Below are 27,969 nucleotides of genomic sequence, written 5' to 3' on the forward strand. Positions count from 1 at the left end.
GGGGCAGTGACAGCTCCCAGTCGGCCTTGAGATCACGAGGGTAAACTCCTTATACACTTAAAACACTGTGTTTCATTCTCAGTACAGTATCCAATAAAATACATGAGATATCCAATAGGCTTTGTGTTAGATGGTTTTGCCCAACTGCAGGCTGATGTAAGTATTCTGAGCATGTTTAAGGTATGCTAGACTAAGCTATGATTTTGGTAGGTTAGGTGTGTTAAATGTATTTTTGAGTTAGGGTATTTTCAAATTTTGATGGGTTTATTGGGACATAACCCCAGTGTAAGTTGAGGAACACGTGTGTGTATATATATGTATACACACACACACACACACACACACATATGTATGTGTGTGTGTGTGTATATATATATATATATATATAAGAAAATATGGGAAATACAGAAAACAACAAGTAAAGAAATAAAACTCAAACACAATCTCAATAGAGATGACAGAACCTATAAGATTGTGTTCCATTAATTTTTATCAAGTCAGAAGTAGACTGAACCATTACAAATTATTTTGAACTGTTTTCACTTCAAGTCAGCTGCTCAGAGTAGTCATTAGACTAGCATAACTCACTGCCTAAGAAAGATGCCGTCTCCTATCTTCAGCCATACCAAGGCAGCTTACCTTCAATCAGTTGAGACGAATGTGTCCCAGGTACCAAGGTCTCAGTGACATCACTCTTTCGGGAGGCCTTCCGGTAGCGAATCTTATAGCCAGTAATCTGACCATTTTGTGTGGCTGGAGGAGGAGGCTGCCAGTGAATCACAACACTCTGGGAAAGACAAGATTACAGGGAAAACACTGAATATGTCAAAAGCTTGGTCCTGTTTTATATATCATTATCCTGAATTCACTGACATAGAAGTAGCAGGGTACTCAGACAGAGTTTTAATTAGGGATCACTCAAAATTCTTTTTAATTTTAAAATCCTCAATGATCAAATGGGAAGATTACATTTGTAGGCAGTATGCTCTGGGCCCTTATTCTCCTGGGTATTTAGACACTAGGCAAAAGACTCAGAAAAGCTTTCAGAAGGAGCGTATAAGGTCAGAGGCACATAGATTAGAAGTAAACTATGATTAGGTGTAAGGTTCTCTTCCATTTCTATTGTGAAATGGCTTAAATTAGATAATTTCTGCCTAAAACTCTTCAAGAAAGGAATCATTAATTAATAGCTGGTTTTTAATTAAAGGACAAGGATTCCCATGGTACTTTTTGAAAGGACTGAGTGTCTCAGTTGTCAATGTAGTCCAGAAGTGGCTCTGGGCCTGTGAGAGGTACACATGGTCTTAAGTGTACAAGGGACTTGGCTAGGAGGGAGTCTGAGCCTGGTCTTCAGTGTACAATGGACTTGACTAGGAGGGAGTCTGAGCCTATGCACCATTCTGACGGATGTCCACCTTCACTTCACAGTGGGCTCATCTCACAGCGCTAAGGGGCTATGGTATCATAAACAACTTACTTCTTCCCATCTTATCACCAGTGTTCTGAACTGCTAAGATCTATAATGTCAGAATCTGCAAAACCACAATGTATCTGAAGAAAGACTAAAGTAATCTTGGCATCAGAGAAAGGCAGTAAAGTTAAACAGAAAACATAGAGTCAGTTTCTAAGTCCAACTTTACTGGCAGGGGTAATATCTATGACACCTTACTTCTCTGCTTGATCATGATTCTACTGATGTCAAATTTCCCTCTCCATAAGCCTTTCTGAGACTTAACAATATGCCAGTAAAAATGAATAGCAATACAAAGTTTACCTTTGAATTTCTTACTTCTAAGGACAGATTCTGAGGAGCAGCACTGGGAACTAGACAGGAAAAAAAAAAAGAAAAAAAATATTTTTCAGTCACCCACAAATCACCCCAACATGTGATATTCCTGGCTAGACTTTACACAAATGCGTATCTCAAACACTAATTTGCAACCTGAAGGTCGAAAGCTAGCTGCCAATGCCTCTCATGTTGATTGCAGTCTGTGGATAAGGTGTGGCCACATTTGATTCACTTAAAAAAAGAGAGACATTCTTATAACGGCAACCATATCCAGGTCAGGTACTTATTTCAAAGTCAGAAACTTTCGGACGTCAGATACTTATTTCAAAGATATGACAGTAACTCTAGACTTTTCTAGAACCCAGACATATTCTGAACCTTCAACATATTCTTTTGAATATCCTTGTTGATGGCATATCTTTATCTTGGGGAAGAACTACAAATTTTCTAAAAACAGCTCTAATGAAAACGGCAAGTCAACATACTGGGTAACGCTGTTTCGAGTCCACAATATGAGGTACATAAATCAGTGAGCACTGCATTCTTGTGGGGTTCCTAACCTGGTTTTGAAGGCAATTCCCATTAGAATAAAGAGGTATTTACAATGACAGCTTCAGTAAAGAAACGATTTGACTTCCCAAGGCCACTTTTATAGCAGGGAACACTCATTTCAGTATGAGAAGTTTGGGAGTACTGGTTAAACAAACAGCTGCATTACTTTAGTTTCTCACATATGAGAACACAAGACAGGGCTATCTCAAATTTTATGATCCACACACCTTCCAGCATCCCTCTTTGTAGTAACTATAGCAAGCAAAAAGAATGTAAGTAAACCTGATTAATTTCCCCTCCACTCACAAAATGTTGACTTTAACTCTTTTTTCCTAGTCCATCCATGGAAACCTCTCTCTCCTTTTCTCTGACATCTGGCGACCAGATATTGACTAAGTGCCCACTGCGCTATCTGCTTCTGGAGGACAGAGACTGTGTCTTGCTCATTGTTGTATCTTGTGCTATCAAAGAGCATCAGGCCTCAACCCAGAGATTCATGAACAGAGGATCTGGAGTAAGACTTATGCAGCTGCGTTTTGAAAAAAGTCTATGAATGGTTCCAGTTCAGAACTTCTGACTTAGCTGCAGAGGCAGCTGACACAGACTGTTGCTGGTGTCTTCATCATCACCACCACCACCATCATCATCACCATCATCCTAGCTAAGATATGCTGCATGCTCCTAAATGGCAGGTACTTAATCCTTACAACAATTCCATGAAGGAGGTTCTATAATTATTCCCATTTTATAGATGAGAAAACTATAAAGGAGGTTCAAGGCAGTGAAGCTGACTGAGCTATTTGTTTCAGCTAATGGAGGAACCAAGATGTGTCCTACTCTGCAGAACCGCCGTAACCACCATGCTCACACGGACTCAGATCCCATGACCGGCACTGCAGTCAGCATGCCAACCCACTTTGTACAGCTAGAACTGGTTCAGGTACAGATTTTACAACTTACATGTTTTCCCTCAATTTTTCTCAAAAGTCTTGGCCAATGGCTTATGCAGCTAGCTAACCAAACTACAGTTTGTATTTATTTTTCCCAATGCTTAATCCTGCAAAATGTCAAGGACACAGAAAAGAGTGGCAAGAATAAGACAATGACTTCTACGTATTCTTTGCCTGGATTCACGAATTTTTTATGTCCTGGCACATCTGCTTTATTTCCTTCACATTATTTAGACACACATATTTATGTGTCTACATACTATTTCTCAATCACCTGAGAGATAGCTACAGTCATCATCATTCTTCACTCCTTAATACTATACTATATATTCCTAAGAACAAGGACTTTCTCCAACAAAACTATAACAAAACAATCACATTCAGAAAATTTAATCTTAGTACAAAATATTATTTAGAAATCAGCTGCATTTCTATACGCTAGCAGGAAGATTAATTAAGAAAACAATCTCATTTACAGTTGTTGCAAAAACAATAAAATACCTAGGAATAAACTTAGCCAAGGAGGTGAAAGACCTGTACTCTACAAACTATAAAACACTGATGAGAGAAACTGAAGATGACACAAACAACTGGAAATACATTCCATGCTCATGGACTGGAAGAACAAATATTATTAAAATGTCCATACGACCCTAAGCAAGTTAAAGATTTACTACAATCCCTAACAAAATACATCATTTTCCACAGAACTAGAAGAACAAATCATCCTAAAATTTGACCCCGAAGAGCCAAAGCAATCCTGAAAGAGAAGAACAAAACTGCAGGTATCACAATCCTAGATTTCAAAATATACTAGAAAGCTGTAGTAATCAAGACAGTATGGTACTGGCACAGAAACAGACACATAGATCAATAGACCAGAATAGAGAGCCCAAAACTAAACCCATAATTATATGGTCAATTAATCTTCAACAAAGGAGGTGAGACTATGCAATGGGAAAAAAACTCAACATCTTCAACTCCCCAAATGATTTTGGGAGAACTAGACAGCTACATGCAGAAGAATGAAACCGGAGCACTTTCTTACACCATACACAAAAATAAAACCAAACTGGATTAAAGACCTAAATGTGAGACCTGGAGCCATAAAAATCTTAGAGGAGAGCATAGGCAGTAATTTCTGACATTGGCCATAGCAACATTTTTCTAGGTATGTCTCCTGAGGCAAGGGAAACAAAAGCGAAAATAAACTACTGGGACTACATCAAAATAAAAACTCCTGCAGCACAGCAAAGCAAACAATCAACAATACTAAAAGGCAACCTACTGAATGGGAAAAGATATTTGCAAATGACATATCCGATGAAGGCTTAGTATCCAAAATATATAAAGAATTTCTACAACTCAACACCAAAACCCCAAATAACCCAATGAAAAACGGCAGAAAACACGAACAGACATTTCTCTAAAGAAGACACACAGATGGCCAGGAAACACATGAAAAGATGCTCAACATCACTAATCAGGAGGGAAATACAAATCAAAACCACAATGAGATCCCACCTCACACCAGTCAGAATGGCTAAAATGAAAACCAGAAGAAACAACTGTTGACAAGGATGTGGAGAAAAGCAACACCCGTGTACACTTGATGGGAATGCAAACTGGTGTAGCCACTGGGAAAAACAGCATGGAGGTTCCTCAAAAAATTAAAAATAGAATTACCATATGATCTAGTAATTCTACTACTGGACATTCACCCAAAGAATAAAAAAAAATAATTCAAATAGATACATGCACCCCTATGTTTACACAGCATTATTTATAATAGTCAGACCATGGAAGCAGCCCAAGTGTCCAAAGATAGATTAATGGATAAAGATGTGGTATGTGTACACACACCCCCTACACACACAATAGACTACTACTCAGCCATAAAAAAAGAATGAAATCTTGCTATTGCAACAACATGGATTGATCTGGAGCATACAATGCTAATAAGTGAAATAAATCAGAGAAAAGGACAAACACCACATGATTTCACTCATGTTAAACTTTAAAAATGAACAAAGAAAGAGACAAACAAAAAACCCCCCGAGTCTTAAATATGAAGAACAAACTGGTGGTTACCAGAAGGGAGACAGGCGGGGGATGGGTGAAGCAGGTGAAGGGGATTAAAAGCACACTTATCACAGTGAGCAGTGAACAATGTATGGAAGTGCTGAATCACTATATTGCATACACCTGAAACTAATATAACACTGTGGCAACTATACTAGAATTACAATTTTTTTAAATGTCAAAATTTTAAAAAGTTAGGTAACATAACTAATAACATACCTAATACTTAAAATTGCCTAACAGGGGTGCCTGGGTGGCTCAGTGGGTTAAAGCCTCTGCCTTCGGCTCAGGTCAGGATCCCAGGGTGCTGGGATCAAGCCCCGCATCAGGCTCTCTGTTTGGCAGGGAGCCTGCTTCCCTTCCTCTCTCTCTGCCTAATTGTGATCTCTGTCTGTCAAATAAAACCTTAAAAAACAACAACAACGACAAAACCCTCCATTCAAATAAAAAAAAAAAAATTGCCTAACGGTACATCTACCCAACATTAATACTGTCCTTGATAGCTAATTTTACCCCCAGATCCAGAAGCCAGTCAAAGATAATACATGTTTTATTTTATTTCATGTGTCTTTATTTTTCTTTAACCTAGATTCTAGAATGATAATGTCCCATTTTTTTCTCTGAATTGTTCTTTTACTTTTTTATTGTCCCCCCCCAACTGGTTTTCTTTCATGAGACTAATATTTTTTAAGAAGCCAGGCCAGTTTATATATATATATATTTTTTATTAGAATTTCCCTGTTAGACATATCCAAACTGAGGAAAATTCTACAAATAACACAAACAGGCCTGAATTCTTGAAAAATATTACAACTTTCAGGAAACTATATATATTTATTAACTGCAATAAACACTGTTATTTTCTGTTCTACTACAGATATATATATATATTTTTTTAATGCTCGTCTTAAAGATACCAATGTAGGGCTCTCTGCCCACCATATGAGGACTCAGGTGGAGAAGGTCACAGACATGGCGGCTGTTAGGGTGGGAAAGCTGACGATAGTACCTGCAGGTCTGATATGTGCATCTGTAACTGTGCTTGCGGCTACAGAAGAATACAAAAAGCAGCTAGTACAGCCAGAGCAGCTCCCCACACAGACTGCACTACCTCTGCAATTTAAACCTGTCGAAGAGCAACCTGGTCATTTACAAATGGGCTTAGCATCCATCTGCACTACAACTGGTCATTATATTGGCTGGTGCAATAGTGTTTATGAAAAATGGAATAATGGGTACAGTTCAATTTGGAAAAGATACATATATCTATCTGAAGGATCCACCTCAAGATCTTCTCCCAAAAGTTGGAGAGATTACAGTTCAGGATTGGCAGGTGTGGTTTCAGCAAGAAAAGGTTCTAGGTTTAAGAAAATTGCTTACCCACTGGGACTGGCCTCTTTAGGAGCAACTGTTTGCTACCCAGTTCAGTCAGTAATAACTGCAAAGGTAACTGGGAAAAAGGCATATCCTACAAGCCAGCAAATTTATGAAGCAGTTAAATCACTGTGGACAAAAATCAACAAAGAGTCATTTCCTAACCCTAAAGAAAAATCTAAGTTAGGAAATTCTGCTGCAACAGAACTACCTGCCAAAACAACAGACAGCTGAAATACTCAGTGCCCTTGCCCACGGAACTCAGCTCTGAAACAAAGTCACAATCAGAATCCACCTCTGGGGCTACACAGTTTCTGCCTGACCCCAGCTCATGGATCCAGGCAGTTCCATCTAGAAGATGCCTGCAGCACTAGAAGCTGAAATGCTCTGCGTAGAGAACTACAACGTGTATGAAGTTGAAAACAATGATGGAAAAATCATGTAAAGGGTAACTGACACAGAGTATAACTTTTTTTTTTTCCAGAGTATAACTTCTAAACAAAGTTTTTCTCTCATATCTTCTAATATAATGTACAGTTTGACCAATCACACATAAGGGATTAAAACACAAACTGTGAATTTAATCCAAACAATATTAAATGATTGATGAAGAAGCCGAAGTATTGGGATGCATTTAATGATTTTTAAGGGTGTTTATGAAAAATAGAGTAAATATATAAACACTGGTGAAATATGTATGTGTATATATAAATATTTATACAGATACATACACATATTTGCTTTAGCTTTTTCAAATTAATGTCAGCTAAATTAGAATGGTGTGTAGAAAGATGTGTTTCCACTCCCCCCTTCTTTCATTCCCCAGAGCTGGAATAAAATATCCATTTTTTTATGACCCAAAAAAAAAAGATACACATGTAGTGATCCAAAGGACCACCTGTACCCTAATATTTATAGCAGCAATGTCCACAACAGCCAAACTGTGGAAAGAAGTCCATTGACAGGTGAATGGACAAAGAAGATGTGGTATATATACAATAGAATACTACATCAAAAAAAGGAATTTTGCCATTTGCAACAAGTGGATGGAACTAGAGGTTATCATGCTAAGTGAAATAAGTCAATCAGAGAAAGACAACTATCGTATGACCTCACTTGTATGTGGAATTTAAGAAACAAAACAGAGGAGCATAGGGGAAGGGGGGGAAAAGTAAAACAAGATGAAATCAGAGAGGGACACGAACCACAAAAGACTCTTTAAGAGACTCTTTAATCAGAGGAAACAAACTGAGGGTTACTGGAGGGGAGAGGGGTTGGAGGGGTGGAGGCAACTGGGTGATGAGGACATTAAGAAGGGCACATGATGTAATGAGCACTGGGTGTTATAGAAGAAAGATGAATCACCGACCTCTATTTCTAAAATAAATAATACACTATATGTTAATTAATTGAATTTAAATTTAAAAATAGTAAAAAATAAAAACAGAAAATCCCAGTCTTGACCTACTCAATCCCCTTGGCAAGCTATAGTTTGAAAAATACTGCTCTAGGTCATAGTTACATGAATACAACTTAGCTTAGAAATTCAGCCACAGGTAAGAAATGAAACTGTCACAAAATAGCGAGGAATTAAGAAGAGCTATTCAGTATAAAAATATGATTGATAAGGGTTTGTGTTATGAACAAGCAGTAAGACTTACTTATACAAAAGCTCCTACTAAAAATGAAAACATGAGAAATTATTCAGTACCAGGCACTGCATGTCCCACCCGCTCTCAGTAAATCTTTTAGACCCAATGAAGTTGGTATTATCTACATTTTACGCATAAAAAAGCATGTTCAGACATGATAAGTGACTAAAGTCCAGAAAAGGGGTAGAACTGGGATTTAATGGAATCTTCTTGCTATCAAAGCCCATGATCTGACCAGGGCCCCCAAGCATGGTATGTGATCCAAAGAAGAAAGACTCACCGTCTGATAGCGTCCGAACAGCCACGTCCTCTGTGGACACTCCCGGACCATGTCTGTTGTAAGCCACCACTCGGAAACTATACTCCGTGTATTTTTTCAACCCGTTAATTGTATGGGAGTGACTTGAAACGTCAACATCCTTGGATAAAATAAAACAATTTACTTGTATGCAACTCAAGCCAAAAGAAATGCTGCAAAATAAAGAATTAACTACACAAATTCTTCATTTGATATGATGCAGATTTTTATCCCTTTTAAGAAATTCTACTTAACAATCAAAGCAGATTAATGAGAAACACTCACAATTTACTAAGAAATATTGCTTGATGTTTAGTGACCTTTCCTGATAAAAACTAGAGAATATAACCTGGTACAAAGAAATAGAGTCTGCTGACTTTCCATTTCCTGTATACAACTTTTTTTATTCTGAGATTTCTAGACAACCAAGTATTGATTTGGGGCAATAAATTTCAATTCTACTATTCCAATCAATGGACTGAACAATGGCTTTGGGGTGCCTAGGTGGCGCATTCGGTTAAGCATCCCACTCTTCATTTCAGCTCAGGTCATGATCTCAGGGTGCTGGGATGGAGCTCTGCGTCAGGCTCCACACTAGGTGTGGAGCCTGCTTAAGATTCTCTCTCTCCTCCTCTGCTCCTCCCACTGTGCTCTCTCTTTCTCTAAAATAAATAAATAAATCTTACCAAAAAAGGCTTCATCTTTTACCTGTTCTTTATCAGTCCCTTTTTCCATGTAGTACAATTTGTAATTCTGAATTTCCCCATTGCCAGACAATGGTGTTTCCCAGGAGACAGTGATAGAAGTCGGTGAAGCTGCGTATGCCCGGATGTTAGGTGCTGGGCCAGGGAGCTGAACTAGAAAGAAAATTTTGAGATAGCAAGATAGGAATGAAATTTACTGAACTCTTCAATCACCAGTCTCAGCAATAACGTCATATTGGCCATGTTTTTAAAAACAATAAAAACTGAGAAAACAACTGATTTGATTGAAGTGGTTTTAGGATAATATATAAATGCATTTCCCTTTCTATGACTCAAATTATAACCAAAAACTATCTGTGAAGTATCTTAAATGTATTCAAAGGAATAAATAAACATTGCAAAATTTTTCCTGTGGTTTATAAAAGCCTAGTTTTAGAGCAGGACTGCAGCACATAAAAGTAGCCATCACAAAAAAGAATCTTCAGGGGATTCAAGAGTACACTTACCATGATGAGCACTGAGTAATGTGTAGAACTGTTGAATTGCTCTATACCCCTGAACCTAATATAACACTGTATGCTACTTATTCTGCAATTAAAGGAAAAAACTTAAAAAAAAAAAAAAGAGAGCCTTCTTTTGCTAGACAGTGTGAATACAGTGACAGACAGAGCCCCTGCCCACAAAGAATTCCCAGTCTAGAGGGAAGTCAGACATATAAATAGTTGCGAGAGTCACAAGTGCCAACAGATTTCATAATGACTTTAACGAAAACAGAAAGAGAATACACGACTCAGCTTTGAGAGGGGAGTGTGTAGGCAAGGGAAGGACTGGGGAAGACTTCTGGGGAGCCAGAAGGAACAGTGTCCTCAGATACCAAGGGAAAAATTATTCCAGTCAGTGGGTGGGATACGTGAGGAGACGGTGTAATATGGTTCAGGGCAAATACTGAATGAAGAAGGGAGGGAGAATGTGGAGAAGCAGGACACAGCCGGGTAACAAAGACCAACGTGCTGCTATGGAGCCTGCCTCATCCCATGCAGGTGTCAGTAATCACTGAACAGGTACGAGCAGGAGCATGTCAGATCGGGTTTAGAAAGGACATGTCAACGTATGCATGGAAGAAAAACAGTAAGGGAGTAAGACTATAGAATAATGATTTTTAAAATAGCTACCATTTATTGAATGCTTACAATCAGCCCAGCTGAAAGTGCTTTACATGTATTTAAATTATGTCTTACGTAGTCTTTGCACTAACCCACACGAGAGTGATACTATGATCATCCCAGTCTGCAGATGAGGTTGGCTAAGAACTGTTCTGTGTGATGGGCAAGTTAGTGGTGGAGCCCGGAGCTGCACACCTTCTGACTCTAACACGTGGACTCAAGCCGACCAGGCAGGAGACACGACGCCCTGCATGGGGTGTTTGTGACGGGAAGACTTGATGGCTTGTTCACTGACTGTCCGTCTCACTCTAACTCCTACAACAGCTCCCGGACCTTTTTACTGTATTCTTTTCGCCTGACTGATGGACTGACAAGTTCCAGCCCCAATTTATACACAAATTCCAGAGGTTACCCATGTCTACACTTTGGTAGACATTCTATATTTGAAAACCGTTTTTCTGGTGCCGGTGTTTCTGTAACAGAATCCATTACATTTGATGAGCAGGAAAAAAACCTGGCAAAAGGTAGAACAAACCAGCTTTCTTAAGGAACAGCACCACAGCTTGACGGTTTTGCTACCGAAGCAGAGAAACCTGAATGTGGTTATTCTGACAGTTGTTTGCTTTATTTAGTCATGAATCATGTTATTCACTCAATGTTGAGAGCATGATTTTGTGCAGCCTGACAGGTGGGATTTGTCACACTTCTGCTGCTACAGAAAACTTTCCTCTAAGTTATTAAAGAGGAAGGAAAACAAAATAATCCTCCAATTCCCTTGAAAATACTTTCAATATATTCATTGGATACACATAAGCAAACATGATCCTAAAAAGGCACTAAGAAATTCTTTCATTTCACCTGCACAGTGGCATAATAAATGGAAAAAATTTTAAGTTGGTTTGTTCAGCTAAGTGTGTAAAATATTTTTGGAGGGCTGCCTCCAACATTTACACCTCCCGGCCCAGGCTGAATACCTCCAGATGGAGTACACATCTCTTCCCTTTACCTCATCTTTTGCCAAGACATGTTATAGCCACTTTCCATCCCTAAAATATTCTCAAGAGAATCAGGTCCCCCTTCCATCTACATTCTTATTTAGTCTCTTTCTTCTTATCAAGCTCCTTGGAAAAAAATGACTGTGTTGCCTACTTTCCTTAGAATTACAGAGGTATAATATTAGGTAGATAGGATCAGAGGAAAAAGTCTACAAGGCATCTGAGCCAGGTCTTAAAGAATCAATAAAATTTGAGTGTGTATCATCCAAGTCCTATTGCCTTACATGATTTGCCACAGTTTGATGTGAATTAATTTGCTCTCCCTTAACCAATTTATAAGGTCCTTGACGGCAAGGAGCTGTACCTTCTGCACTGCCATGGTACACAAGCCTACCAAGAAGGTAGACCTTCTTATCATCTGCCTACATGTAGGGCTGATGGACAGGTGAAAGACTTACCCTCGGGCTGTGTTTCTACTCGGAGTGGAGCTGAACTCTCTCCGGAGCCATGCTTATTTTGAGCCATAACTCTAAAGATGTACACAGTCGCTGGCATTAGGTTTTGAATGGTTACCTGCATTTCTCCTGGGCGACTGGTATTCTCAACACGTTCCCTTTGGACAAAGAAGGGTGTGGAAAGAAACAGCATTGATTAGGAATACTTCTAGAATGTGCAGTTTCATTTTCATTGCAATTCCTATAGATACAATACCATATAAAAATCTTAACTCTTGACTCCGGGAAACAGACACAGTTGAGTTAAAGGAGGTGGGTAGGGGGATGAGGGAGGTGAGTGGGGGGACGAGGTAACAGGGTGATGGGCATTAAGGAGGGCATGTGATGTGATGGGCACTGGGTGTTCTATGCAACTAATGAATCACTGAACATTGTATCAAAAACTACTGATGTACCGTACGTTGGCTAATTGAATTTAAATTTTAAAAATCTTAATTTAAGTCAAATTAACTCTTCAGAAAGCAAGCCTTTGGGGGTGGAACAGTGCACAGAATATGGAGAGTAGCAAAGAGCAATATCACACATGTCTGATACCTTGCTGATGTCCTTGCTTAAACATCACTGACTCTCTGGTCATAACCACACCTTCCTTTCAGAGAAGGAACAAACAAGGGTCTTCTCATTGCCATTTCAAATGGGGAAGCTGGCCATCAATTCTGTAGGCTTTAGGAATCACTGAGTTTTAAGGAGTGATTTTTCAGGGAGACAGAGGTAACTGCAAGCATGACCCAGTTTTCAAGGAAAGTATCAAAGAATTCTGTGTACCTTTTGGACAAAAGACTCAATAAAAACAAAGCTAGAGATTATTACTTTAAAAGTTGGGAACATTAGAAATTTAAATGATCCTAAAATAACCCAATCTATAAAAAAGTAAAACCTGATACTTATTTTTATAATTTATTTGTTAAGGCAAATACTCTTAGAATGATATCTAAATTGATTTGAAATATTTAACAAATTTTATGACAACAGGACAAAAGAATCTAGCAGTCTAGCGTTATGAACTGAGAAGATAATGCAGTTATCTGGCTTCTTTTAAAAGCTCCCAGACTAACCTGGGACCTGAGAGTCCCACAACTGGGCCCATAATTACAGTCAGTCTATTGTACATACTAGAATAAAAACCAGTTAATATTACACAAGAATTTCAACAAATATTGTGGAAGAATTCATTTGTTTTAGACAAATCGTTGGCCTTTAAGAATTGTCGATCATGTAAGGAGAGATTTGTATCTATCCTGACAGAGTAATAAAAAGGCCCCAAACTACTCTGTGGACAAAATTACTTGAAACTACATAATCTGCCGAATTAAAAATTTTAAAGATATTGGTTATTTTCCCTGAAATCACTGATAAAATTTGTTTAGTTCTACATGAACTTATGCCAATTTGCCTGGTTATATGTGAATATTTACATTTCAGAGATTTAAGTGTTTTTCAGTAGTTTCCTAGTTTTTTAAACTACCTTATTTTTATTTAAAACAAACCAAACCAACAGTACTCACACCATCTTCATAGAGAGTGCTTGTTCCACCAGAGAAGAGTACTATGGCAACAGAAGTTATTACTCAAAGATCCTTGAGGTATTGACAAATATTTTCTCTTCAGCTAGCCCTCTAAGTCACAAGATTTAAAAGGGGTTATCAGTGGATTTCTTACACTCTGAAATTTCTGACAGTTGCTCTGATGGCAACTGATTGCTGCCTAAAAGGAAGTATGGTATTTGACACTTCACCAAACTACAAGGTCCGTGTAGGAGCACAGAATAGGTCTGTTTTGCTCACTGTACATAACAGTTTAAACAAAAGTTGAGACCATCTTGAGAAAGGTAGTTGGGGGGTGCTATTTTACGTTAAACTGAAGTGTTCCCATATTACAGCAGAACTTAGCAGAAAGCTCAGACACGGAAAGCAGCGTCACAGATATGTGAAGAATGCATGAATGGAAATTTGGCTTCTCTACATAAACCTTGTATAGTAATAATATCATGTACATCTTTTGTTCATTCCTATGTGAAAGAAAAAAAAAACAGGAGAAATGAGTGAAGGGAATGAAAAACTTAGAACAGATTTCTACAGAAATCCTACAGTTAAAAAGAATCAGTAATGCGTATGATTCCTTAAGATGGAAGAACAAATAGCCAGTACCTGCAAACACTTTAACTCTAGATTGGACTGAGGTTCCAGAACCAAGAGCCTGTCTAGAAAAAACTTTGACTTCAGGACAAGACCCAGGGTGAGTTATAAAAGTACAATTCTCACAGCTGTGTGAGGTTATGATGGAACTTGGGTTAGAATGTATAAACTAAGAGTCAAAGCAGAAAGGAAAAGCTACGTTTTCTATTAAGACAGTGCTGGGCCAGGTGCTAAGAGCTCCGTTTTAGTTTTGACAAGCTAATTCCTTCTGAGCCAGATAGTAAATATTTACAGGTTAAGAGACAAAATGGAATATATTATGTAGTTACTTACATAGTCTATTAAAATGTAATGATTGGAAAACACAAAAAAATATTCTTAGCTCTTGGGTCATAAAAATAACAAGTCTGATTTGACCCACAGTCTGTAGCTTGCCAATTCCTGGGCTTAACTAAGATAGCTAAGGGGCTTCATCCATCTCTAAAATGTTATTTACTTCTGGAAGAACTTACTCTGAATTTTCCATTTAGTGGCTAATATCAGAAAAGTACTAAATTTATACTAAAAAGGGGTGAACATTTCCTAGTTGAAAAGGCAAAGGACCCTTTGAAATCTCAAGGAACTCAGGCACCTGGAAGAATTACACCTCATGACCAAAACACACAGTGCCACCTTGTGGCTGATTTTTCAAGTGCAGGAAGTAGTAAGATTTGTAAATCCAGGTAGTGCCTCCATGCCCACACTGATTTCTCATTTTAAATCTGTGACAAAATTTACTACTCTCATTTCTTTTAGACGAGAAAACTTAAGCTTATGAAGGTTAAATAAATTCTGTTTACAAAACAAGCAGAGTCTAGTATTCTGACTTAGTGTTCTTTCTACTCCTTCAAGGCTTGTATTCAGAAATCATAAACTTCATTCACAAGTGAAAGGACAAAAACATGACGGTCTCCAAGAATCTTCCTTTGACTGTTCCCTAGATTTATTCTGTCCACTCCAAGTCACTGCTCTCACCTTCGTCTTCGCCATACCTACCACGTGCCTAGATTAACTAGATTTGTTCCCTGACTTCATTTTTCTTGTCTTTATGTAGTGCTCATAAACTACTAAGAAAAGCCATTTAATAAAATCACAGTGCACACTTGCTCAGTAGTCTAGAATGCTCCTTTCTTAACTGATTATGTCCAAATTCTTACTGGCATTATGACATTTGGCTCCAAGCTTCCACTTTATTATAATCTCTTACTAATTCCTACCAGCTCTCTGGGCCAGTTAAGTTTTCCTACTTTTCCCACTCATCAAACACCAGACACGCAAATTAAATTGGATCTTCCTTGTACCTCCTCTTCCCTTATACATCCATGCCTTATCTTCCTGCCTGACAATTTTAAATCAAAGTGACAGATTCTCATTAAAAACAAAATTACATATAGTTTTAAAAAATCCAAACGTCCCAGTTTTGTCTCTCCTCAAAACCTGTCCTTCCCTGACACCTAACTGACCAGTATTTTACCAGATCTCTTCATGTCAGGTTTTCTCAACCACAACTGCGCTTTCAGTGGGATAATTCTTTTTTGTAAGGGGCTGCAGGACGTGTATCAGCATCTATGGCTTCTACTCACTGGATGCCAGTAGGCACCCTCTCTCATCTGAGCTTTAATACCCCAAAATGTCAGCAGACATGGCGAAGTGTCCACTGAGGGATGGGGGCAAACCGTCCCTGGCTGAGAATCACTGTTTTAGGCATTTACATGCACACCAAAATACAGATATGTCATTAAAAAATTCCTTCATATGGATATACATGTATTAATTACGTGACCATTCCTCTATCAGTGGGCACCGACTTTCCTTTTTCATTCTTACAAATAATGTTAGAATAAACATTTTTATGAGTGCCCTATGTATATGTAGATCTGTTTTCTTTTTTTTTTTTTTTAAATGTTTTATTTATTTATTTGAGAGAGAGAGAGAATGAAAGAGAGTGCATGTGAGGAGAGAGGTCAGCAGGAGCAGCAGACTCCCTGCTGAGCAGGGAGCCGGATGTGGGACTCCATCCCGGGACTCCAGGATCATGACCTGAGCAGAAGGCAGTTGCTTAACAAACTGAGCAACCCAGGTGCCCTGTAGATCTGTTTTCTATAAAACATCTAGAAGTGTTATTGTTGGGTTATTGTTATTGTTATTGATGGACGTGTGCATTAAGAAGGTAAAAAAAAAATCTGCCAAATCACTTTCTCCAAGGGCTACTCTTATATTGCCACCAAAAGCCAAGAGCGGATTTCTTCCCATTATTTTAACTTGCTTAACACTAGATATTATCAACTTAAAATTTCTGCAGCCTTAAAAGTAAAGAAGTTTCACTTTTTGTATTATTTTGTATCTCCCAGACCATGAGCAACAGAAAAAACCTTTTTTAACTTTAATGGGTTTTCCATTAACCTCTGCTAATCAATCTATTTGTACCACTCACCTCTGGGACATTGTCTTTTTCTTATGATTTGTAGGTGCTCTTTATATAGACTAGATAGCAGCACAATGTTTTATAAATGTTACAAACTTTTTCCCAGCTCATCACTTGATAGCTTTTGTTTATGATATTTTATCACGTGAAATTTTACACTGTTATGTAATAAACTTTGTCAATCTCTCCTGTTGTGGCTTTTGGATTTCCTGTCTTCTGTTAAAAGGCTTTTCACACTCAAGTGATAAAACAGTTTCTGCATTTTCTTCTAATACATTTATGAGCCTTACAATCTCTTAATCTGCCTATAATTTATTGCTATATATAAGACAGAGATATAACTTCCATTCTTTCCACAAAATGGAGTTAATTATCTCAACATGATTTCTTGAATAAGCTATTATTTTTCCATTGATTGAAATGAATTTATTCATTTAACAAGTAATTATTTAGTCCTACAATATGCTAGGCCCTGTTCCAGGTGTCGGTGATACTCTATTGAATAAGACAGACATAAGAAATAGGTTAATTAAAAGAGAAGACTGCAGAGTGTTAAAGCATTGTGAAAACAAAATAAAAGCCAAACAAAACAAAACAGAAAACCACCCAGAACAGGGTGATGTGACAGCAGTGGTCTTCTGGTAAATGTTTAATAACCAGCCCTGGTTTGTAATACTTGTCCCAGTAAATACTCATGCCATGCCCTGTTTTGAGCTACCATGTTGTCATCGGGTCTGTAAAATTTCCTGAAACTTTAAAAACTGGCTTGGGAACAAACTGGCTCCAGAACACCACTGTGTGATAGGACTGAAGGGGGCTAAGTTGGGGGGGGGGGTCTTCAAGGAAGGCCTATGGATGTGTGATCTGAAGAAGACAGATGCAAAGCTAAAAACAGTTGTTTGTGAGGGAAATACATTTCTGATAGAAGGAACAGCAAAGGCAAAGGAACCGGAGTGGAAAGAAGTTTGTTAATCTGAGGAATTACTAGGTGTTCTTTCCTTCTGTGAAATACTACAGAATTAGCAGTGCGATGTGAAAGATTACTGGAGACATTTTAACACAGATGCCATTTGGGAGTAATGTCTTGCCTTTCTGTGTCTAGAACTATGTTTCTTTATCTTTATAATTCCCAAGACATCTGGTACAATGTTCAGAAAAAACATTGTTCTGTGAGTAGCTCCATCTATCTGGCTCAAATGAGGTCACACAGACTTCTCAAGAGGGTTAAATCAAGTGGTTTTGATGGAGGTTCCGATCCTTGTGGAACTCGACAGTCTAGTTATTAAATACAAAGCTTATCAGATGTAAGCACCCTGGGAGAGACACAAGCTTTATTTCATGCTCAAGGGCCCTAACCAAAACAGGTATTTTAGCTTTCTTATTTTGGTCTGAAGAAATCTACTTGGCAATGCTAAGAATACATAGCGTGTGGCAAGTTTCTCCCGAAGGTTTTATAATTGGGTTGGGAAAACAACACAAATACACATAAAATAGCAGAAGAGTAACAACTTATGGCAGTAAGAGATCACGGGTTATCATAATTAAGTGCCAATATTAGTGGCATGAACACATAAAGAGAAAGGCTGTATCTGCTGAGAAAGGTAGAGAAAAATGTGTGCGGGCGTCCTGGGGCTTAATCTGGGCCACAAACTGACTTCAGCTGGGAAGGGGTGAAGTGACTGAGGAGAACACACTGGGAGAAAGACAGCACACAGGACAGGAATCAGACGAGTTCATCAGAAAGGGAAGTAAAGTGGGAGGAGAGAGGTGGAAGGCTGGACAGACGCCACAAAGCTGGGTGATGAGTAAAGCGACCTGGGGATTCTGGACAATGTCCAGTAAGCGATGAAGAAGCAATGTGAGCTCCTGAAAGAGGTGGAGATGGAGAGGAACTTAATGAAAATGCAGTTAAAGAAATAAGCTACTATCACTCTTGTGTCATCCAGGAGACTCCCCGGCGAGCTCAGCGGCTCATATCCACATATGGGCGCAGGCAAATATGCATTTACGATTACTGCTCTAAGTTAAGTCCACCTCAATTTCCAGAATCTGAATGTTCTAAGTATAAACCACGTCCTAGTGGCTGTGCTGACCAAACCGTATGAAAAGAGAGGAGCCTAGTTATACACCAATACTTCCACCTAAACATCTCTATCTATACCACACCCGCGCCCCAAGTTGTTCCAGAGACGCAGGAAAGAATGAATACCAGGACTTCGGTCTGATTGGGATAAATTTTAATGACCTAAAATTGGGAAATATGCATCTTTGTGATCATTTTTTCTGGACCAAAAACTGGTACAGATTCTGCACAAAAGGAGCCAGGGTGAGCATGACCGGCCTGGGATTGACCAAAACGCAACCAACCGACTCCGGAATATGGACACTTACCTAGCAATCCCCTCCTTGGTGTAGAAGACAGAGTAGGTAAGATTGTCTCCATGAGGATCTGATGCAGGTGTGCGCCACGTCAATTTGATGAAGCGGGTAGAGACCAGGGAGGCCACGACATCCCGAGGAGCTGAAGGCAGTGGTCCCGTTGTGGCTGGTGCTAGATGGTCAGTAGTGGCACTGGTCAGTGAAGTGGGAGGTAATGTTGGGATGGCAACATCTTGTCATGTGCAAACATTGGGGAATATGAAGGGCAAACCACGACGGTTTTAAAAAAGAGAACAGAAAAAACAAAAAACAAAAAAGAAATAAACAAAACCACGATGGGAAATAAAATAAAATGAATGAACATAAAAAAGGCCATTAAACTGAAGGCTAACATGCAGGCCGGGGTTAACTACTGAAAACTAATGGGCACTATTCAGACACATCACTGTAGAGCAAGTGGACTTTCTGGTCACTATCATGGTTGTGAGCAGGGGACAGGGAGGGTGACGGCTGAGAATAAAACATCTCACAGAAGGACACAGCAGTGACCAAGTAATTTTCTTTAATTCCGAAAGCAGCATGCAACATCTATTAAGCTTTGCACATAGAAGTCTCCCCTGTGAGAACACCTCAGTACTTTCAGCTACTTGATCAAATATGGAATAACATGTGCAGTCTGGATGACTTTGCTTTGGACACGGGCCCAGGCTGTCATGACCTCCCTGCAGAGCCGGTGTCTTCAGCTCTGCTGGAGACACAGGAGCCACATCTTTAACTTTATCTCGTATTAAACCCTGTTCTCTGTAATTCGGCAAGACCCAGGCAAGTCTGACAACCTTCCTCAAGTCACTAATATTTCATTTGCTACTTTTTCAATTCGTTTAACCACAAAAACATAAAAACATGAATCAAGAATTCCAAAACCACAGTACTTCTAGGAAGCTGATCTGTTCGATACAGTGCTCCCTGCAGTATATACTAGCACGGCCTGCAGACTCAGGAAGCGGACGGAGATGAAGCGGCGGGAGGTCAGAGCCCCGCTCATCAGAAGTCTCCGTTTGTACACTTGCAGTAATGGGTAACTGTGTTACTCCGTAAGGAAGTCCACTCTGCTGCTGGACACTTCGGATTTTCTCAGTACTGAACCCAGAATCTCCTGCATCTTGGGGCCAGAGAGTAGAAGTATAATCTCACAATTTTTTAAAATATTTTATTTATTTATTTGTGAGAGAGAGAGAGAGAGGGAGAGAGAGAGAGAAAGAGAGCATGCTAGCACAGAAAGAGTGGTAGGCAGAGGCAGAGGGAGAAGCAGGCTCCCTGCCGAGCAAGGAGCCTGATGTGGGACTTGATCCCAGGACACTAGGATCATGACCTGAGCTGAAGGCAGCCGCTTAACCAACTGAGCCACCCAGGCATCCCTAATCTCACAATTTTTAACTAAAGGAGTTCAAATGAGTTGTGTGATAACCTTAATGGGAAAATTAGTAGAAGAGAGGCAGAGAGGAAAACATGAAAATTCTGGACCTAATTTTCAGTGAAACTGTAGGTCAATAACCTCCGGGAAAGGCCTGTGAACTGAGGGGATCTAAAGTGAGGCAGTCCACTAACTCTGCCAGACCAAGTAAGTTCTCTAAGAGAGTACGGAGAGGATCAAGCTGAAGTCGTTACTTCAGTGGGGGAGGGGCAAGAGTCATCCAACAGCTACAGTTTCTACATGGCACTCTGGCTCTTCATGTGGATGCCCCGAATCCTAACAACAATTCTATGAAAAAAGCAGTCATTTTATTTCTGTCCTCTATGCAGAGACTGACATTTAAAAGAGCTAAATCGCTCATCCTAGGTCACAGACAGCAAATGACAGACTGTTAAAATCAACACTGGTTTTCAGTTCCTGAGGCCTCTGTGTTTAGCCAACACGAGTTCTACTCAGGCGGTGCCACAGTGGGCAACTCACTCACTCTCTCTTTTCCTCTCTTCATGAGAAAGTACACTAAAGAATACAGAGTGCCATCAGAATATAAGACTATGAAGTCCTGGAAGACACAAGTCCACACTCCACTGACCCAAGTGTCCATGTTGTAAGGAAGTTACATGTGAATGGCCAGTGAGGTCTCATGCTTATTCCTGATGCTTTGACAGATGTGTTGCTTCAGAGAAAATACCTCCTTCACAGCTTTCAGAGTTCTTTTTCATCAGTGATGTCGGTAATTCACACAGCAGCCCCATGAGGTAGGGTGGGAACGACAGGATTGGAGGCGGGGGTGAAGGTTAGAAAGGAATCAATGACTCCCAGGTTTCTGGCTTGGGAGAACGTATGGTTGGTTGGCGGTGTCACTCATGGAGAACCACAACATTAAAAGAGACTAGAGACTGACGGAGAGATGGCAAATTTGGTTCTGAACACGCTGGATCCAGAGTAATGGTCCGATATCTGCCAGAAAAATGTGTGAGAAGCCACTGGAAATATGAATCTCTGATTATAAAATTAAGTCACTAAAAACCCTTAGAGGGAAACGGTTCAAAGAGTAGCCTTAACACAGTCCTGCTTTGTTGCCTCATTTGTGTGCCTATCCAGAAACACACTAAGGAAAAGCCACTTCCAAGTCTGACCTGACTTACTAAGCTAGGTGTTTCCCACCTATCTGCTGGCTGGAGTGGAGAGGAAATTCGTTAACGTGAGAGGCAGTATAGCATGCTGGGAAAAGCCCAGGATTTCAAGCACAAAGACCCTGTGTTCAAAACTTGACTCTGCCACTTCCTAATAACATGAAGCTGGGCAAGTCACTTAGTCTCTCTGATCTCAGTTACCTTGTGTATGAACTGGAAACACTCCCTAACCACATCCCGGGCTGATGGGAACCACATGAACATCAGTAAGAAAAGGCATGTGGGAAGCACTAGGTACACATTATCACCACAATTCGCTTGAATGGATGAAAAAGAGAAGGTAAGTATAAAGGCAACCAGAGGGGAATGTAAGCAGGAAGGACCAGGGGACAGACGTAATGGGTGATAATCGTCAGACAGGGAAACTTTAGTTAGCTTACGGACCTAGAGCACACATCTGTAAGTTCTCAGAGGCATCAGCACTCCCATGTGTATTTTTCATGTTCATGATGAATCATGCTAACCTATAAGCTCCTTGAGGACAAAATCTGTACCTGCCTCCTCTTGGCATCACTTATTGTGCCTATGTATACCCTACATAATCAACAAATGTGTATTTATTGAATTAATAAGTGGAAGAAAATTCAGAGAGAATGTTGGTGCAATGGAGACCAGTGTTGCTAGAATATCATCATACACGATATTTTAATCTTTCTAGTTGATTCAAAGCACATATAGATAACTATATAATTATGTTATATAATCATTTGCTTTGCAAGTGTATTTTATCAGTTATACCTAGAATAAAAGTATTAATAATGCCAGGTCATCGTAAATGATTCCTAATTAACTATGGGAAAAATGCATGTCCATTCTGGTCCTAGTGTTTTACACCCACTTTCCCCAAGTTGGTTCTTTTTCTGCTGTTCCAGGTTCTAGTTGGGTGGGTAAGGGAAGTCTCATGTGACCCCAGAGAATCAAACACACAGTCACCAGGATCAACAGCAAATGATACAGATTGGGACTTCAGACTTCTAGCATGACCATTTGAGGATGTCAACAGATGTTCTTCCCCAAAACAACTACAAGGCTGGACAAAACTGTCAAAGACTGGAAACTGGCCAAAGGCATACAACAAACCAAGAAGTATTTGTTTGTGAAAATTACTGCAGTTCAGGTAAAAACAGCAAGTGGGCGCCATTCCGGCCTGCAGCTGCTCCAAGCTCCCCAGCTCTGCGTGAGCAGTTGTCAACACAGCAGAGCAGGCCCTGGAAGCTGGTGGTCCTGCTGTGGCTGTCAGAGGGCTCACTGATGTGAGTATGGTCAGTCGGAGTGTAATCTCAGTGGCAAGGGAATAGGAAGGGCCAGGGTCTCTGCCAGCTGGAGGCTGTGATCTTCTGGAGCAAACAGTGGGCGACAGATTGGCAGGATTTAAGAGGGAGTCTGGAAAAGTGAAGAACACTAAGAGGGCTCAAAGGCCATAAGGACGTGCAGCAGAGCCAGCAGTAGGTCCTGGGAACCCACATATCTCTGGCCAGCAGAACCTATGTGTGTATTGCGAGGACCAGTGAGGGAGCCCCGCAGAAAACAAAAGCTGAGGCAGACTAAAAAACAACCCCCAGTTTGAACGCATGCCCTGAACCACACCAGATCCATCAGCTCAGAGTAGAAGGCTACTGGCTTGAGGGGTCTGAGCACAACTTCTGATCTTTGGCTAAACACTAATCCATATAGACACAAGGGTTACCCCTAAAAGCCAGGCTAAAGGATAAAAACAAAACAATTAAAAAAAAAAAATAAGGAGAAACATCAGTGTTGCAGTGTGGGGAAGATGGATGTCAAGGATTTAGTCCAAGCAAGCTTAGTCCACAACAAGATAAGAACAGCTCTGGGGAGGGGAGGAGGAGTCAGAACCCACAGCTGCTACAATACGCTATCCCAAATATCCAATATTCAACAAAAAATGAAGACACATACAAAGAAACGAAGTGTGGCCTATACTCAGAGGCTAATGTAAAAAATACAGACAATACAAAAGGTCTCAGGGGGTCTCTGGATATTAGATTTAACAAAGTCTTCAAAGCAACTGTTAAAAATATGTTCCAGGAACTAAAGAAAACTGTCAGGAAACACACAGGTCTGCGATTACCTTACTGATGAGCTAACAAGACAGGCTATTATGTGTCACGGGCGCTGGCAGAAACACAAGTCTTGCATCAGAGACAAAACTTTATTACTCAAGGCAACAGCAATAGCTAGAGTTTCTTGTTTGTTTTCATCAGCTCCCATGCCCCACAAGCTGCACAAAGGCAAATCGAAGGCTCCGGATGGATGTGTACTCATGCAGCAGGTTGCTACAGGAAAAGACCCCTGAGCCTGAAGAATCCACCACTTCCACAGCAAGCCACAAAGAAGAGGCCTGCAGTGGATATCTAATTTCGTTCTGTTGTGATCAGGCACACACATTGTATGGCTGCAGTCTTTTAAAATTTCCTGAGACTTGTTTTACATCCCAGCATATGGTCTAAGCTGGAGATTGTTTTGTATGTGCTTGAAAAAAACCTGTATCTGTAGTTGATGGGTGGGGATTCTAGAGTATCAGTCAGGGCAAAGTGGTTGTTAGAGTTAAGTCTTCTATACTCTTACCTTTTTCTAATTGTTTGAATTCATTTTTGAGAGAATATTAAAATTTCCAATTATTATCACTAAATTGTGTATCTTTTCTTTGAACATATCAATTATAAATTACATATACATCTAATAACATATACATATACATCTAATAACAGAGCCCCAAAATACAAAGTTCAAAGAAATATGGGGAGACCCCCAGTTTTTGGAAATTAAACAATTCACTTCTTTATTAACCCAAGGATCAAAGAAGAAATCACAAGAAAAATTAAAAAAAAAAAAATCTTTAGGGGCACCTGGATGGCTCAGCAGGTTTAGCCTCTGCCTTCGGCTCAGGTCATGATCCCAGGGTCCTGGGATCAAGCCCCACATTGGGCTCTCTGCTCAGCAGGGAGGCTGCTTCCCCCTCTCTCTCTGCCTGCCTCTCTAACTACTTGTGATCTCTGTCCAATAAATAAACAAAATCTTTTAAAAAAAACTTTAACTGAATGAAAATAAAAACACAACAAATTCAAAATTATGGGATGCAGCTGAAGCCATGCCTAAAGGGAAATTTAATACCTTTATTTAAAAAGAAGCTTCACATGAATTACTCAATCTTTTACTTAGTGAAGAGTGTAGATCTTAAGCATTCTTTTTTTTTTAAGATTTATTTATTTATTTGACATAGAGAGAGAGATATATCACAATCATGATCAGAGCTGAAGGCAGAGGCTTAACCCACTGAGCCACCCAGGTGCCCCGATCTTAAGCATTCTCATAAACACACAGAAAGTAACCCTGTAAGGTGATGGGTATTTTAATTAACCTGTTAACCTGATTGTGGGAATCCTTTCACCATATATACATATATCAAATCATCATGTTGTACACTTTAAATATATTACCATTTATCAATCATACCTCAATAAAGCTGGGAAAAATTAAATTGAATAATATTTTAGCCAGTTAAAAAAAAAGACACAAGAAATTAATAGAACACATAAGTTACCTAAATCAAGAATCAGAGAATGAACAATATGACCAACGATATAGATTGGTAAGTTACAAAGTAAAATTATAAACAAATTTAAGCCAATAAATCAGGTCACTCAGAGGAAACAGAAAAACTCCCAGAAAAAAAATTACCAAACCTACTTACAAAGAAACACGAAATCTGGGTAGATCTATAAAAAATAGAGACATTTGACTAGTAATTAAAAATATTCCTGCACAGGGACACCTGGGTGGCTCAGTTGGTTAAGCGGCTGCCTTCCGCTCGGGTCATGATCCCGGTGTCCTTGGATCAAGTCCTGCATCAGGCTCCTTGCTCAGCAGGGAGCCTACTTCTCCTTCTGCCTCTGCCTGCCACTCTATCTGCCTGTGCTCATTCTCTCTGACAAATAAATAAATAAAATCTTAAAAAAAATATTCCCACACAGACAAGTCCAAGTCCAGACAGCTTCACTGGTAAATGCTATCAAATATTTAAAATAAGAAATAATACTAATCCTTTACAAGTCTTTCAGAAAACAGAAGAGAAACACTTTCAGCTCACTCTGTGAGGCCAATACTACTCTAATATCAAAGTCAAAGAAACTATAGATAAATATCCCTCCTGATCGCAGATACAATAACTCTTAATGAAATACTAGCAAACCATATTTGGTAACACATTAGAAGGGTTATACAACATGACCAAGCAGGATTTATCACAGGAATCCAAGACTAGTTTGATATCCAAAAATCAATATAATATACCACAGTACAGAAAAAAAGAATAACTGATCACTTTAATAGATGCAGAAAAAGCATCTGACAAAATCAAACACCTACATATTCATGATAAAGACTCTCAACATACAAAGAATAGAAGCAAAGTTCCCCATCCTGAAAAACATACAGTGAAAATTACACTAAATGGCTAAAAAGTAAATACTTTTCCCCTAAGGTTGGATATAAGGCAAGGGTGTCAGTTCTCATTTCTCGTATTAATAAGCACTATACTTAAAGTTCTAGCCAGTGCAGGAAAGCAAGAAAAAGAAACAAAGTAAATAAAGATTAGAAAGGAAGAAGGAATATTGTTTTTATTTGTGGATGACCCAATTATATTTGTGTAGAAAACTCTAATCTACCAAAAAAAAAAAAAAAAAAAAAAAAAAAGCTACTAGAATTGATAAGTTTAGTGAGGTCACACAATGCAGTCAATATACAAAAACAAACTCAATGTCTACATACTAGGCGTGAACAACCCAAAAATGGAATTAAGAAAACAATTCCATTCATGATAGCATCAAAAAGAACAAAATATTTAGGAATAAATTTAACAGAAATGTAAAATTCGTACCCTGAAAACTACAACACATTGCTGGAGAGAAATTAAACAACATCTAAATAAAAAATACCTAAATAAAAAGAAGATCTAAATAAATAAATGTTCATGGATTGGAAGACAATGCTATTAAGATGACAGCTGCTCCTAAAATGTAATAGAAATGCCAAAGACCTAGAATAGCCAAATCAATTCTGAAAAAGAAAAAAAAAAGGCTGGAAGACTTGCATTACCCAAATTTCAAAACTTATAACAGAGCTCCAGGAATCAAGACAGTCTGGTATTGGCATACAGATAGGCATAAAGATCAATGGAAGAAAACCAAGAGTCCATAAATAAACCCCTAAGTCTGTGGTCACTGGTTTTTGGCCAAGGCGTCAAGAAATTTTAATGTAGGAAGAACAGTCTTTTCAACAACTGGTGCGAGTACAACTATATATCCATATGCAAAGTAATGAACTTAGACCTTTGCTTAGCACCACAAGCAAAAATTAACTCCAAATGCCTCACAGACTTAATGGAAGAATTAAGACTTCTAGAAGAAAATATAGGAGGAAGTCTTCATGTCTTGGGTTAGAAAAACATTCTTAGAGAGGACAACAGAAGCATAAGACATAAAAGAAAAGAACTGATAAACTGCATTCTATTAAAAATAAAAACTTCTGCACTTTAAGAAAAACACAACTAAGTAAATGACAAGACAAGCCACAGACTGGCAGAAAATATTTCTGAATCATACATCTGATAAAGGACTTGAACATGTAATTCAGGACCAGAAGATAAAATGAACTCTTATAAATCAATTAGAACACCACCACAATTTAAAAGTGAGCAAAAAACTCAGACATTTTATCAAAGAAAACATAAGAACAGCTAATAAACTCATGAAGATGAGTGCAACATCATTAGTCATTAAGGAGATGTAAATTAAGACCACAATGACATACTACCACACACTCACTAGAATGGATATAATCAAAAAGGGTTCTGAGTTTTGTACCAACACAGTACTGATAAGTGTTAGTGAGGGCAGTGAGGAACTGGAATCTTCATACGTTTTTGGTGGGAATGTATTAAGTCTTCTAACTGATGAACACAAACTGTCTTTTATTATTTAGATCTTTAATTTCTTTCAAAAATGTTAAGTTTTACACTTCTTTGGTTATTTTACTCCAAAGTGTTTTATTCTTATTGACAGTATCATAAATGAAATTACTTTAATTTTAATCTCAGATCACTCACTATTAAGTGTACAGAAATACAAATGATTTTTGTATATGGATGCTGACTCTTGCTGAACTCATTTATTAGTTCTAATAGTTTATTTGTGAATTCCTTATGATTTTCTATACATATAAGGTTATGTCA

At 38.9% G+C, this 27,969-nt stretch overlaps 1 protein-coding gene and 1 pseudogene across 8 annotated transcripts in view; one reads left to right on the forward strand and one right to left on the reverse strand.

The window, feature by feature from the left end:
• NEO1 (neogenin 1) overlaps nucleotides 1-27,969 on the reverse strand; it is a 234,041-nt gene that overhangs the window by 40,176 nt on the left and 165,896 nt on the right. For 5 of the 8 annotated variants that reach the window (XM_032342518.1, XM_032342522.1, XM_032342520.1 and 2 more), the window contains 6 exons: nucleotides 19,065-19,284; nucleotides 12,018-12,172; nucleotides 9,406-9,554; nucleotides 8,680-8,818; nucleotides 1,775-1,824; nucleotides 640-787 (listed from right to left, as the gene is read on the reverse strand). In XM_032342518.1, the coding sequence (XP_032198409.1) occupies nucleotides 640-787; nucleotides 1,775-1,824; nucleotides 8,680-8,818; nucleotides 9,406-9,554; nucleotides 12,018-12,172; nucleotides 19,065-19,284 (861 nt within the window). The remainder of the gene's footprint in view (nucleotides 1-639; nucleotides 788-1,774; nucleotides 1,825-8,679; nucleotides 8,819-9,405; nucleotides 9,555-12,017; nucleotides 12,173-19,064; nucleotides 19,285-27,969) is intronic. The other 3 variants (XM_032342523.1, XM_032342525.1, XM_032342521.1) reach the window with 1 other exon arrangement.
• Nucleotides 6,307-7,121, forward strand: LOC116591976 (annotated as a pseudogene).

This window comes from Mustela erminea, chromosome 5 (genome assembly GCF_009829155.1).
Source record: "Mustela erminea isolate mMusErm1 chromosome 5, mMusErm1.Pri, whole genome shotgun sequence".
In the NCBI taxonomy this organism is placed as follows: domain Eukaryota; kingdom Metazoa; phylum Chordata; class Mammalia; order Carnivora; family Mustelidae; genus Mustela; species Mustela erminea.